General features: G+C 42.1%; 1 protein-coding gene across 4 annotated transcripts in view; it reads left to right on the forward strand.

The window, feature by feature from the left end:
- The window catches only part of ESRP1 (epithelial splicing regulatory protein 1), a 162,969-nt gene that overhangs the window by 83,716 nt on the left and 65,016 nt on the right, over window positions 1-14,237 (forward strand). For all 4 annotated transcript variants that reach the window (XM_029591713.1, XM_029591715.1, XM_029591712.1 and 1 more), the window contains exon 11: window positions 7,288-7,506. In XM_029591713.1, the coding sequence (XP_029447573.1) occupies window positions 7,288-7,506 (219 nt within the window). The remainder of the gene's footprint in view (window positions 1-7,287; window positions 7,507-14,237) is intronic.

The raw sequence follows: 14,237 nt of genomic DNA on the forward strand, positions 1-14,237 counted from the left end.
TATTTACTTTTTTTTTTTTTTTAAGCAGAATGTGTTTGAGAGGAAATGTGTTTGAGAGGAAATGTAGCTCCCTTCTCTCTCCTCCACGCGGCGACCGAAGACCTGCGCGACCGGCGCCGGAGCCCCACCGGGGGAAGGTCAGGTCAGTGTTCGGCCTCCCCACCCGGGGGACCCCGACGCCAGCCGCGATCGCCGAGGCCGTTTCCGGCGAAGGAAAAAACCTGAAAAAAAAGAAAAAAACGCGCCTAGGCCCGCCCCAAAACAGAAGGCAGCCAACCAGAGAGAGCCCGGCAGGGATTTAAATCCTACCCTGCTAGGCGCCGCGCGCCGAGCGTCGCGCGCCGAAGGAGCGCGACAAAGGGGCCTGCCCCTTTGTCTCGCCCCTTCGGCGAGCCCTCAGGAGGCCCAGAACCTTACCCGTGGAACAACCGATATCTTCAACAAAGGCAACAGCCAGCAAAGATTCAGATGTAACCGTTTCAGACGGATAGAAGAAAAGTCCACCTCTCCAGCAAGCGTCCAGCATTCATCCAGCCTCTCCAGCAAGCTTTAAACATTCATACAAATCTCAGCACTCAACATCAGCTCTCAACCAAGATTCGCCCCAGCATTTCTCCCCAGCACTCAACGTCAGCACTCAAACTAAGTGACCTCCAGAAGTGGAGCTCTACCACCACTTGATCAAACAACCACCCACACCAAAGGAGGACTGAGCACTCCTCCAATCAATCCAACTAACTTATAGACTTCCTTCAACAATCATCCAAACCGCCCTTCACTCAGACAAACACCTCTTTCATCCGTCCACAGACATCTCTTCTTCATACAGACTCTCACCAGTTGTATCCAGTCACAATCAAAATATTGCTCAGACTAAACCTCTTCCGGAACCTCATTCATCATGTTCACACACAACATCCCAATCATCTACAACCAGAGGAGAATCTCCTTACCTAACTCCACAAACGGCTTACAAAAAAGAATTATTCCAATCATGACGTCTCCTTTGAACCAACTTCTAGGCCTCACGCTACTCTCAGTAACACTCCTCAATGCACAATCTTTAACTAAAAAGACACACATCCTCAATGATTACCTCCTGGACTCCAACCCAGACATCTGTGCCATCACAGAAACCTGGTTAAAAAACTCGGACATTGCCTTAACCAACCAACTACCTATCCAGTTATATGACATCTTCACCTTCCATAGACACAAAAAAAGAGGAGGCGGACTTCTTCTAGCCTCTAAGAAAGAACTCAGACTGACCGCTCACACCATCAAGACTGAATCCAAATTGGAACTAGGATTAGTCAAGTCAAAACTTCTACAAATGTTGTTAGTCTACGCTCCTCCTGGAGTTTTAGAAACCGACCCTTCACCCCTCATAGAATCCATAGCAAAACATATTAACTTAGACCTACCAACTATGATTATGGGTGATTTCAACCTCCATACAGACGCTATACCGCGATCTGCGAACTGCGAAGCCTTCCTCACCACCCTCACTGCTATGGGATTCTCTCAGACTATCAACAGCCCCACACACAAAGCTGGTCACATCCTGGATTTAATATTCATTAACTCTAAATTCACATGCACGGTCGATCCCACATGTACCCCAATCCCTTGGTCAGATCATTTCTTGATAGAATCATCCTTCTCCACATACAAACAGACTCACACCTCTCCGCACCTTTCCACCATTCAATTCAGGAAAGCATGTCCATCTGATATACTCAGCGAGCAGCTCTCCAAGGAACTCTCCAACCTGGACCTGTCTAATCCCGACTCAGCCCTATCTTCCTGGCAAACAATTACTGAAGCAGTCGCAAACAAATGGTGCCCAATAACCTCCAAAACAATCAATCCAAAAAAAAGGGGGAATCAACCTTGGTTCAGCACCGAACTAAAACAGATGAAACAGGACTTACGCCATAAAGAAAATAGATGGCGAAAAACCCCCAACCCAACTACCCTTTCAGCATACAAGGGTTTCTTACATCGCTATAGGACCTGCATACTACAAAAAAAAAAGGAATATTACGCCAACAAAATACACCACTACCAATATGACGCCCAGGCCCTATTTGCTTACGTAACACAAATAACTAAATCAACCCCGCCACCTATTCCAGACGAACAAGCTCTATCCAAGGCTAATGAACTCGCCTCATTTTTTCAACTGAAGATCCTAAATACTCTCGCCCTCCTTCCTCCTAATACAACACCTCTCAAATCAGATGAGAACTGCAATTTGTTCGCTAAACCTAAGTTGGACAGCTTCGAATTAATCTCCACCAAAGAGATTGAATCCATTCTAAAAAGACAGAAACCATCTAGTCATCCGGCTGATAATATCCCATCAAGACTCCTGCTGCTTATTCCAGACACGATCTCAGGACCTCTAACAAATATTATTAACAGCCTTCTAACTCAAGGAAGCTATCCAGACAGCCTAAAAACCGCTTCTCTTAAGCCCCTCCTCAAGAAACACAATCTAGACCCTAATGTACTAGCCAACTTTAGACCCATCTCCAATCTACCATTCGTTGCCAAACTTACAGAGAAACTGGTAAACACCCAGCTTTCAGAATATCTAGAGGACCATAAGATCCTATACCCCTCGCAATATGGCTTCCGGAAATCACGCAACACGGAGACCCTCCTCATTTCGCTTACAGACCATATTATAATGGGATTAGACAAAGGACATTCCTTCTTATTAGTTCTGTTAGACATTTCGGCGGCATTTGACACAGTCAACCACACCATCCTCCTGGATCGCCTTGAGGATATCGGCATCTCCGGATCAGCCCACAACTGGTTCAGGTCCTTTCTCAGCAATAGGACTTTTAAAGTCAAAATCAATAACAAGGAGTCACCTCTAACAAAATCTTCCCTTGGCGTACCACAAGGATCCTCCTTATCTCCAACCCTCTTTAATATATACCTCCTCCCCCTCTGCCAACTACTGACAGACCTCAACCTAATTCACTATCTGTACGCAGATGATGTACAGATTCTAATCCCAATAACAGAATCCATCTCAAAAGCTCTCACCTACTGGAATAACTGTCTTCTATCCATTACTAATCTACTCAACAGTTTAAACTTGGTCCTCAATGCCGCAAAGACGGAACTTCTCTTCATCTCTTCAAATGAAAACAATCTTCCTCCACCTTCACCGCACAATGCTCACATCACCTGTACGCACGTCAGAGACCTTGGGGTAATAATAGACAATCGTCTAAACCTTAAAAAAATGGTCAACACAACTACCAAAGACAGTTTCTTCAGACTACAGGTTTTGAAACGACTGAGACCACTCTTATTTTTCCAAGACTTCAGGACAGTCCTCCAGGCTCTTCTGTTCGTCAAAATAGATTACTGCAGTGCCCTCTTTCTAGGCCTCCCTAAATCTACCACCAAACCACTGCAGATGATACAAAATGCGGCAGCGAGACTGCTGACCAACTCCAGCCGCGGTGAACACATCTCCCCCGTCCTCAGAAACCTACATTGGTTACCAGTAAATTTCAGAATCCTGTACAAATCTATTACCCTAATACACAAAACCATCCATCAGCAACTCCAACTCGACCTGGATATCCCTTTCAAACTCCACTCCTCTAACAGACCAACGAGAGATATCCACAAAGGCACTCTGAAATTTCCCCCTACTAAAGCCACTCGCCTCTCTACGACCAAAAACAGAGCTTTTTCAATTGCAGGCCCAGCTATCTGGAACAATATCCCAGCAAATCTCAGATTGGAACCCTGCCTCTTAACCTTCAGAAAAAGACTAAAGACGTGGCTCTTTCACCAAGCCTTCCCAGATCCACCGGATAATCACTAGTTTGAGCCTCACTTCTTACAAGGACTTTGACACACTTCCTCCTGAACAATGGACACTGGCATTTCCTGGTTAAAGCATATGCTCTAACCCGTTAAATTATTTGTATCATGTTATATTTATTCTTCCTGCCTCTATCTTCCTTCCAGCTTGTCCTTAAGCCTCCAAGTTTTCCATACCTTGTTGATTGTAACTTTGACTTATTCCTTTTCCTTTGTTATCTATTATTTACCAGAACTGTTACCTCAGTTTTACCCTTTGTTAAAATGTAAACCGATCCGATATGGTTATCTACTATGAGGGTCGGTATAAAAAACTGCTAAATAAAATAAAATATTTCTTTAAAATCCATTATTCCGTAAGAAACGTTTGTTGCAGTTCATGCCAGTGCTCCCCTCATGATGCCTTGGGCTGTTCGTACCATAGTTTCACTTTGTTCCTCTCTGGATGCCTTGGACGGTTCCTGCCCCATCTTCATACAGCTCTGCCCCTCGTGTGTGTGGTGCTCTGGGGTTTACATGCCACTGTTCATGATACTTTGCCCTTCTCACGTTGCCTGGCTGCATTCTTTCTCTTGTGGTGTATTAGGGTATTTTAATCACAGCTCCTGCTTCCTTGTTCTTCCCTCATTGCCTTGGAAAGTTGTTTTTGCATCTGCTGTCTCCTTGGCCCTCAGTATCTTGGCATATTTGATGCCTCTGCTCCTGCTACTCAACTCCGCTCAGTGCTTGCAAGGGAGACTGACATGCTGGAATAGCTGTCCCTCCACTATAAGCATCAGCAAAAACTCAGCAAAGAGGAAAGCTGATTTCCAAATCTGAGCTTCCATGCTCTTCCCCCAGTGATGCCATAGAGAGTTCATCAGGACCACTACAGACCTCCTCCAGAGTCTCTCCCTATGCTTCACCTTGCCGCGGGATAGTTCACCATCCTTCAGCTGCTAGATGTTCAATTAGTCTTTCTCCCTTATTCCCTGATCTGACAACCAATTTGCTCATTGGGACTGCTATGGATCTCTAGCGTTTCCTCTGGCTTTGCCCTCCCTAGGGATCTTAAGTTGGCCATCTTTTGGCTACTTGATAGTTCAAGCAATCTTTTGCCTGATCCCCAGGTCCGACAGCTGATTTACACATCAAGCCTGGTATGGACCTTCACGGTACACCAGAGCAATAATTGCTCTATCAGTGCCTTGGTCTTTTTGTGCCTCTGTTTTTGTGTTGCTTGGTCCCTCTTTTGGCAGCTTGGGGTGATCAAACCAATGTCTATACCACTTTGTCCCTCCTTTTTAATGCCTTGGGATGTTGGATGTTCTTACCACTGTTGGTGTCAGTTTATCACTGTTTGTGCTGCTTTCCGCTCTTATTGTCTTGGTATGTTGGTGCCACTGTTTGTGCCACTTTGTTCTTCTTTTGGTGCCTTGGGGTATTTGTGCCATTTCATCCTACTCTTAGTGTCTTGAGGGTGCTGTTTCCGCTACTGCTGATGTCTACCTGCAAGTTTGATAAAACCTAGATGGAAAACTACCATGGTAGTCCACAATAGGGTATATTGCGTCCCTCATAGAAAAAAAAACCAAAAAACAGCTTGGGAAGCGATACACATTAAATGTCACAAAATGAAAGCTTCCCCCCCCCCCAATGTTCACCCACAGTTGCTTGCCAGAATGGAACGTAAGATGAGAATGTGTGCTTCAAGCGTTGGCCTTGCATTTGTACTAAAGGTTGTTAGGGTAATGAGCAGTGTTTCCACCAATGTACTTATTTTGATGTGTATGCAGGAATTGTATTAAGAATCTCCTGATTTTGGATTTTTGTATGACTCTGCATCTCCACTGTACGTTAATGTGTTTAACTTACATTAATGTGTTTAACAGCAGCTAACCTGTTTATTATATCCCTATGTTAACAGTCTTTTGAACCTTTTTGAAACCCTTGTTATCCTCCTTAACCTTATAACCTTTGTATTTTTTGTAAACTGTTATGATGGCGAAACCGAATGATGGGGTATAAAACTCGATAAATATTTATCCAAAATCTTTTATGTTTGAAATATGTTAATGCTGCGATACTGCCTCCATCCCTTCCTCCCCCTCACACCGACAAAAAAAAATTCAAGAGCGTTACAGTGAGAGCACAGTGCTATTTTCTCTCATCTCTTTAATTCAGTAGTGAAGGCACAGATGCTGTAGGTCTGATGCAGTTTGTGTTCGTTGTAGGAGAGAGTTTCACTTTGGGATTAGCTATTCCAGGAGAGCGCTGGAGTCGATGTACATAGGAGTATGTAAGATTGGGATTGCATATATTCTGTGCTTTATTATCTTCCATGCATAACTTTAACTATAAGGCAAATAAAGTTTTTATTTTGGGATTTGTGCTTTTTGTGTTTTGGTCAATTCAGCAACTAAGTTTGAACATACATGGAAAAACCTTGTCTGCAATATTGTCTTCAGTTGTGGAGGCCATACCGCCAGAAAGTTATAAACAGAGTGGAGGTATTCTAGAAAAAGCTGCTAAAATAGTGTAGTCTGTGCTATAAGCTTGATGAAATGAGACTTCTGGACCTAAATTTGCATATACCCCAGAAGTGGGGGACGGAGTGGAAGGAGTTATAATTGAGATATTCAAAGATGTAAATAATGCATCTGAGGCGAACATTTTTCAATGGAAAGGACATTCTAGAAGAAGAGGTCATGAAGCGAGGCTCAAAGGGGCCAGCTTCAGGAATAATATAAAGGACCCTTTATTCACAGAAAGGGTAGCGAATGGATGGCACAGCCTCCCAATGGGAGTAATGGGAGCTTAAGCCCGAACAGAATTCATGAAAGCACAGAGGATCCTTGGTTGCAAGGAAGGTCACGTAAAGCCCGAGATGATGATGTGGTCTATGGTGTTTCAGCAGGCAGAAAATTTGGGCAGACTTCATGGGGGCCTTATCTAGCATCGCACTCTGTGCGTTTATGAAACCATTCCACATTTTAATCCTGCAGTAATCCTGAAAAGAAAAAGGAAGTGAAGCCAGGCTAAATTGACTAATCCAGAGCTGAATACTATACCTAATAACCCAGGAATAGTAGGGTCTGTGTTTGAGCATAAATGAGCAGCCTGCAAATAAAGTAGATTATGAAGGACATTTTACAATTTTGCTACAATATTGTATTTTTTATTTATTTTTTTTTAGTCATGCAAATTTTTATTTCATTTCCACCAATGGCAAGAAGTGTATGCGCATGGATAAAGTTAATTTATGGTGTGTGTGTGTGTGTGTGTTATATGTGTGTATGTATATATATTTGTGTGTACGTACATACATACAGCAACAGCCCAGCTGCTGACCATAGAACTTAACCTATTGTGCATTTGTCAGGCGTGAGTGGAATTATGGAATTCAGACTCCTTAGATTCTCCCTCCTTTTTTTTTTATTTTCTGTGCAGGTGCTGAACAGGTACTCCTCTGTCCCTCTCATTCCTCTACCAGCACCTCCAATCATCCCTGTGCTACCTCAGCCATTCCTACCTGCAGCCAATGTTCGGGACTGTGTCCGGCTGCGAGGCCTCCCATACGCTGCTACTATTGAGCATATCCTGGAGTTCCTGGGGGAGTTCTCTTCCGATATCCGAACACACGGTGTCCACATGGTACTAAACCATCAGGTAGGCATACAGTTTGCTCTCACTTAACCAGGTCTCTCTAAAGAAGATAGGGCGATTGGGGAACTGGCACGATTGGTGGAGCCATTATCTGTATCTCTTATCTGGCCAACTTCCATCTACAGTCAAGCACTGGTTACCTCTCTGAATGCAGTGTGTGCTTTTTCCCTTCCTTAATCAGTTGTAGGGTGAAAATATATCCTTAAAATTTGTTGTAAGGATATAAACAGTTTCTGAAGGAAATTTTTTATTTTATTTTTTTCCTATTTTATGGAAGTCCTGCTTAAGTCTAGACTGAGGGCATTCTTGCTTTCTGCCTGTGTCTGGCTGTTTTAGGGATGAGGGATTGGCCTTGAGGTCGGCATAATGGGTTTGGAGCTAGGAGACTAGAAGTGAAGTTCTTCCTCTTGCCCAGTTGCTTATTGTGACTGTTGGTAAATCACTTTATCTCCTGTTACCTTAAGGACCCACCTAGATAATAAAAGTAGTTCACTGACTTCATAACTGTCTGCATTGCCCAGTGTTGGAATGCATTGTTTGTGCTACAAAAACAGACTGGGCTGAAAATGTATATAAATATATTCATCCTAGTCTGTGAGCTAGAAAGAACGACAGAGCAGCTCTTACAGAGCCTTTTACATTTAAGCCACTGGCTCAAATCTGTCTCTGGTTACTAGAAACCAAAATTGTTCTTGTTTGAAAGTTCTTCATTGGCCTGTATAAAATGAGGTGGTAGTCTGACTAGTACCTGGGGGGGGGCAGCTGTCCACATCTCTTAACAAGCAGTTGGCACTAGTAAGTTTCCTTGCTGGCAGGATCAGTTGAGAGGCCAAGGCTGGTGATGGAGCTGCCCTCTTGCCCTTTGAGGTGGTCCCTTCAGAGCCAGGCTGAGGTAATTCAACAGGGCCCTTCTCTGTTGTATCTGCTCTGGAAGAATGGAGCATTTATAGTACTGGAAATCAGCCGGGGGCATGAAATTTACTAGGGAAATATTTAATCTTGAAAAATGTATTAATCATGCATGAACTGTAGAATATTCTTTAGATTCCATAGTAGGTCCTGTTGCTCCATATAGGACATTCATATGCTGAGGAGTTGTTGTGAACCTGAAGTAACATGGATGGAAACCTACATCCATCAAAGGAGCCCATGTACTGTAAATTGTTTACACTGCAACAGCATTTCACTTGTCTGCCACTAAATGTGTGTGCAGTGCTAGGTAAGGTATCATCTTACCTTCTCCCTATTGACAGTAATACAGTAATATCCTGTTTGCACAGAGGCAAAAGCTATAACCTTGAATTGAAATCGGATACCTCCGTTTGTAGGTGCTTTTACTCTGGCTGAATTTATGGCAAGGCATACCAGTCTGATGTGCATAATCTTTTTTTTTTATGTTGGAGAAATGCATGGAATTCTTAGCAAATGTCTTTAGGGTGATTGTCCATTCAAAAGTCAGTTGAATCACACAGGGTCTTTTTTTTTTTAACTGTAAGTACAGGGAGACTACCAGAAAAGAGACAGAGCTACTGTGAGAATGCCAAACAGCAGCAATCACAGACTAGGTTGGAAAATGGTGGCAACTGTTTTCATGCTCGATTCTCTAAGTGGTTTAATCTTTCATCTTGGTAACGGCAACACTAACCCCTTCCAGTACCAGGCAATCTGATGCAACATAAAACCTTGCATAAAACCATATGCTGCACCTCCTGTAGTAAACCTGCTATACCAACAAAATGGCATGAACTCCCAGGACTCAAATGGCAGCACTGCAAATATTGCAAGGGCCCCTAGAACACAAATACAACTCCTATTAGAAAATAGAACAAGCTGGCCAGTTATCAGTCCCTACACAGAAACTACACATGATTGGAATATCTCGCCTCAATCGCACACACAGAACACAGACCAAATACAAAATAAGTGACCACAACTTGGAAACAGAAATATGCAGACAAAAGCTGAACTGGAAACCCTGAGAAGCCAGTCTCTGCATGCAATGCAACACTGGATAAGTAGAAACACATGCACTTCTCCCATACTGTGCAAAATACAAAGATATCAGAGGTGCACACTTCCAAAGCTGACAGAGAAAATTAAAAAAAAATCCCCACAAAAGAATGAGCAGAAAAAGCGCTCTTTGTAATCCTAGGGGCAAAATATGTGATATCCTGCCACCAGGCCAGAAACATTATATGAATTGCGATAATACAGACCAACACCAAAACCTGGAAACTGTCCTTTGCTTTCTTTTCTATAATTTAAAATTTTCTGTTAGTATTTTCCCTTTTATTTTATTTTTTTTTAAATTTGTTCAAAAAAATCAAAAACAAACAGCATAATATATAGTATTTCCTATCATGCCAATAGCAAAGAAGAAGCAATTAACTTTTTACATTACATCCCTCCTATTCCCACTTTTCCTAACGCACCCCCTCGACCCTACAAATGCATTGGCAGCAATATATTCTCAAGTAACGAAGACAATCTGCTTATAACACACCTTAGGTAACACTGGCTAATCATTTATCATTTAACACAATACTTCTCACTCAATCAGGCCGATGCTATATCGTGCGCTGAGCCTAGCGTACAGGCTAATGAGCTCTTGGATGCGTGTTTTGGATGCGCTAGGCTACCACCCGATACAATAAGGGGATTAGTGCGTCCAACCCAGCGCATAGCTAATAGCCTCATCTACATGCATTTACATGTGATGATCGCTATTAGCTATTACCACCTATGCATCAGGTGCACAGTGATTTTTTTTGGTACATTTTAAAATGGAAAACTTAACACCTGCCCTGGAACTGGCATTAAGACTTTAGGCACTCAGAGCCGTCTTTAAAAAAAAAAAAAAAAAAAAAGCCCAAAATGATGCTTTTCATCCAGATACTAAGTAGGAGAATCCAGCAAATCATTGTGAACCTGGAAGATGTAGTAGGCCAGATTGACAAACTAAAGAGTAGCAAATTACCTGGACCGAAATGGTATGCATCCCAAGGTTCTGAAGGAACTCAAAAATGAAATTTCAGATGTATTAGTTAAAATTTGTAATCTATCATTAAAATCATCCATTGTACTTGAAGACTGGAGGGTGGTCAAAGTAACCCCAATATTTAAAAAGGACTCCAGGAGTGATTCGGGAAACTATAGACCAGTGAGCCTGACATCAGTGCCAGGAAAAATAGTGGAAACTATTCTAAAGAGCATATAGAAAGACATGGTTTAATGGAACATAGTCAACATGGATTTATCCAAGGGAAATCTTGCCACACAGATCTGCTTCACTTTTATGAAGGGGTTAATAAACATGTGGATAAAGGTGAACCGGTAGGTGTAGTGTATTTGGATTTCAGAAGGCGTTTGACAAAGTCCCTCATGAGAGGTTGCTAAGAAAACAAAAAAGTCATGGGATAGGAGATGATGTCCTTTCATGGATTACAAACTGGCTAAAAGACAGGAAACAGAGAGTAGGATTAAATGGACAATTTTCTCAGTGGAGGGAGGTGGAGTGCCTCAGGGATCTGTACTGCGACCCATGCTTTTTCAATATATTTATAAATGATCTGGAAAGGAATATGAGTGAGGTAATCAAATTGGCAGATGATACAAAATTATTCAGTGGTTAAATCATGAGCGGATTGTGATGAATTGCAGGAAGATCTTGTGAGACTGCAAGATTGGGCATCCAGATGGCAGATGAAGTTTAATGTAGACAAGTGCAAGGTGTTGCATATAGGGAAGAATAACCCATGCAGAAATTACACAATGTTAGGTTCCATATTAGGAGCTACCACCCAGGAAAAAGAGCTAGTGGATAATACATTGAAATCGTCAGCTCAGTGTGCTACAGCAGTCAAAAAAAATAATAAAATAAGCAAACAATGTTAGGAATTATTAGGAAGGGAATGGTGAATAAAATGGAAAATGTCATAATGCCTCTGTACCACTCCATGGTGAGACCGCACCTTGAGTACTGTGTACAGTTCTGGTCACCACATCTCAAAAAAGATATAGTTGCAATGGAGAAGGTACAGAGAAGGGAGACCAAAATGATAAAGGGGATGGAACAGCTCCCCTATGAAGAAAGGCTGGAGAGGTTAGGGCTGTTCAGCTTGGAGAAGAGATGGCTGAGGGGGGATATGATTGAGGTCTTTAAAATCATGAGAGGTCTAGAACAGGTAGATGTAAATCAGTCATTTACACTTTCGGATAATAGAAGGACTAGGGGGCACGCCATGAAGTTAGCAAGTAGCACATTTAAAACTAATCAGAGAATTCTTTTCACTCAACACACAATTAAGCTCTGGAATTTGTTGCCAGAGGATGTGGTTAGTGCAGTTAGTTTAAGAAAGGTTTGGGTACATTCTTGGAGGAGAAGTCCCTTGACTGCTGTTAATCAAGTTGACTTAGGGAATAGCCACTGCTATCAATTGCATCAGTAGCATGGGATGTTCTTGGTATTTGGCTACTTGCCAGGTTCTTGTAGCCTGGTTTGGCTACTGTTGGAAACAGGATGCTGGACTTGATGGACCCTTGGTCTGACCCAGTATGGCAATTTTTTATGTTCTTATGTTATAGCATGAAAAAACAATTTTTTGGATAGTGGTCAAGTTAGGGAAATGTATGCCCATTAATTGAGCTTCTGTTTTTTTAACCTGTGGTTGTTGAGCAGGTTAGGAAAACAGATGCTCATTAATTGAGCGTCCGTTTTCCTAACTGGCGCATAGCCACTTCTCCTGGGCACCCGATGCCATGGACATGCTAGGGTCGCACAGCTGATATTGCATCGGCTTGAATGTGACAAAGAACTTGAGTTCCAAGAATCCAGAAAGGCTCTTTTCTTTAAATCGCTTAAGTTACTTATTTCCGCAAGATGAGCAAATGGTGCAAGGCATTCCTCTACTATATATAATTTTTTTTTTGACAACAACAAAGCTTCCGTCATCCATAATTTCTGATGTTTATTACCCAAGACATTTGTTGATGTCATCGGAAAGATGTATGCCAAGACACTCCCCAAATAATTCACTACTTTCTTCCAAAAATACTGAATAGCTTTGTGTGACTAAAAAAGTGAGCTAAGGTACCTACATCCTTGCCACATTGAATACATTTAGTCTGAGGCTGAGATTAACAAATTCTCTCCTTCTGAGAGAAATAAAATTGCCTCAGAAACTTATGATAACCCCTCCCTGCTTTGCCAGGGATCTCCTACTGAAGAGTACTGGGCAGAGTGGGGAAGATATCCTGGGGTTGGGATACACTTGTCAGGCCACTGAAAGAGGGTTACCAAAAAAAAAAAAAAAGCAGTCCACTCAGTTGCGTGCTAAACAGAAGGGAAAACAAAAATCCAAGTTTCAGCAAGTGCAATGAAATAAAAGTCCAGAAATAAACTACAGATGTGGAGAGAGATTGCAAAAACTTACTTCCACACTCATCTTATGCAAATATCTCCCAGTACTAGAACCCTGCTTCTCCTCCCACAGGTTTTCTTTGAATTCCACAGGAACATTTACAGAGTTCCATTTAACTCATTACCGGTATGTCCCAGTGTCCTATTTAGAGCACAGCTGCTTAAAAAAATTTTGGACTTAATGGGTTAAACTTGCTCACAAGCTGGCCTACTTGCTTCTGGTAGTCAGATGTGCCTGGTACAACCGTTTCAACCCTCCAAAGAAGGGTTCTCTTCCTGCCAAGGAAAATCCAGGCACTGGAAAGTTAGACTAGGACAACTTCACTTTGTTGCTTCTCCTTGTCTTCCAGCCCCTTTATCTCTTCTTATTCTTTCTATCCCAGCAAAATTCCTGAATCCCCTAGTGCACATAGAAACATATAGTTATACTCGCTGAAAACCCATCCCCTTAGGTGGAAGGACTCTCACTCACCCACTAAATCCACTTGAACCTCCCATTGCTAGAACATTCTCTCTGTACAAGGACCTAGGCTGCCCTACATTTATATCTTTTTTTTTTTTTTTTTTTTTTTTCTCTCTTAAAATAGTGTTCTGATTTGTTTGTTCTGTTTAAAACAAACTTGATGTGCCTTTGTGTCTTGTTTCTGTAGTAAATCATCCATTCTCTTTTGTCTCCAATTGGTTTAATGTAGAATAAAAGAATGAAACCATACGAGATTCTTGATTTTTCTATATTTAACTACTCCTTTATATCCTCAGTAGTGTGTTTCTGGAAATTAGTTCTACCCAGTGCCTATCTTGAAGGTATAAAGTAAATATTTAGTGTCTACAGAATATTTATCCCTTACCTCTGGAAAGCTCAACACATGACCTTTACCACCAAGCAAATGAAATATTGAATGACTATCTTTTGGTTTTCATAAACAAATAAATAAATCTGAAACACCCCATGCCTCTACATCCTGCAGACCAGTCCAGACAAATGGGAATATACACTCACCACTAAGTGGAGGCAGACAACGTCTTCCTTCTTTTTCTGACGTCAGCCTATATATTCTGGGAGTGTACATTCAGTAATTCTCTGCTTCCAACTGTGGTGGTGACACTGGGAGAGGGAAAAAGCTAGTGGTAAAGGATCCACAGGTAAAACTGTTCTTCCCTCTCAAAGTCCAGTCCCATTTGGGCCTGGTGGGGATATGTTTTGCCTGCATAGTGCTAGGCCAAAAAAGCCAAGGTAAATAAAGTAAGAGAGAAACACTGTGGGAGAAGTGTGTCCAAGCCCTCCACCCCTTCCGTCAAGCAGGAGACCAGCGCA

Source organism: Rhinatrema bivittatum, chromosome 2, assembly GCF_901001135.1.
Source record: "Rhinatrema bivittatum chromosome 2, aRhiBiv1.1, whole genome shotgun sequence".
NCBI lineage: Eukaryota > Metazoa > Chordata > Amphibia > Gymnophiona > Rhinatrematidae > Rhinatrema > Rhinatrema bivittatum.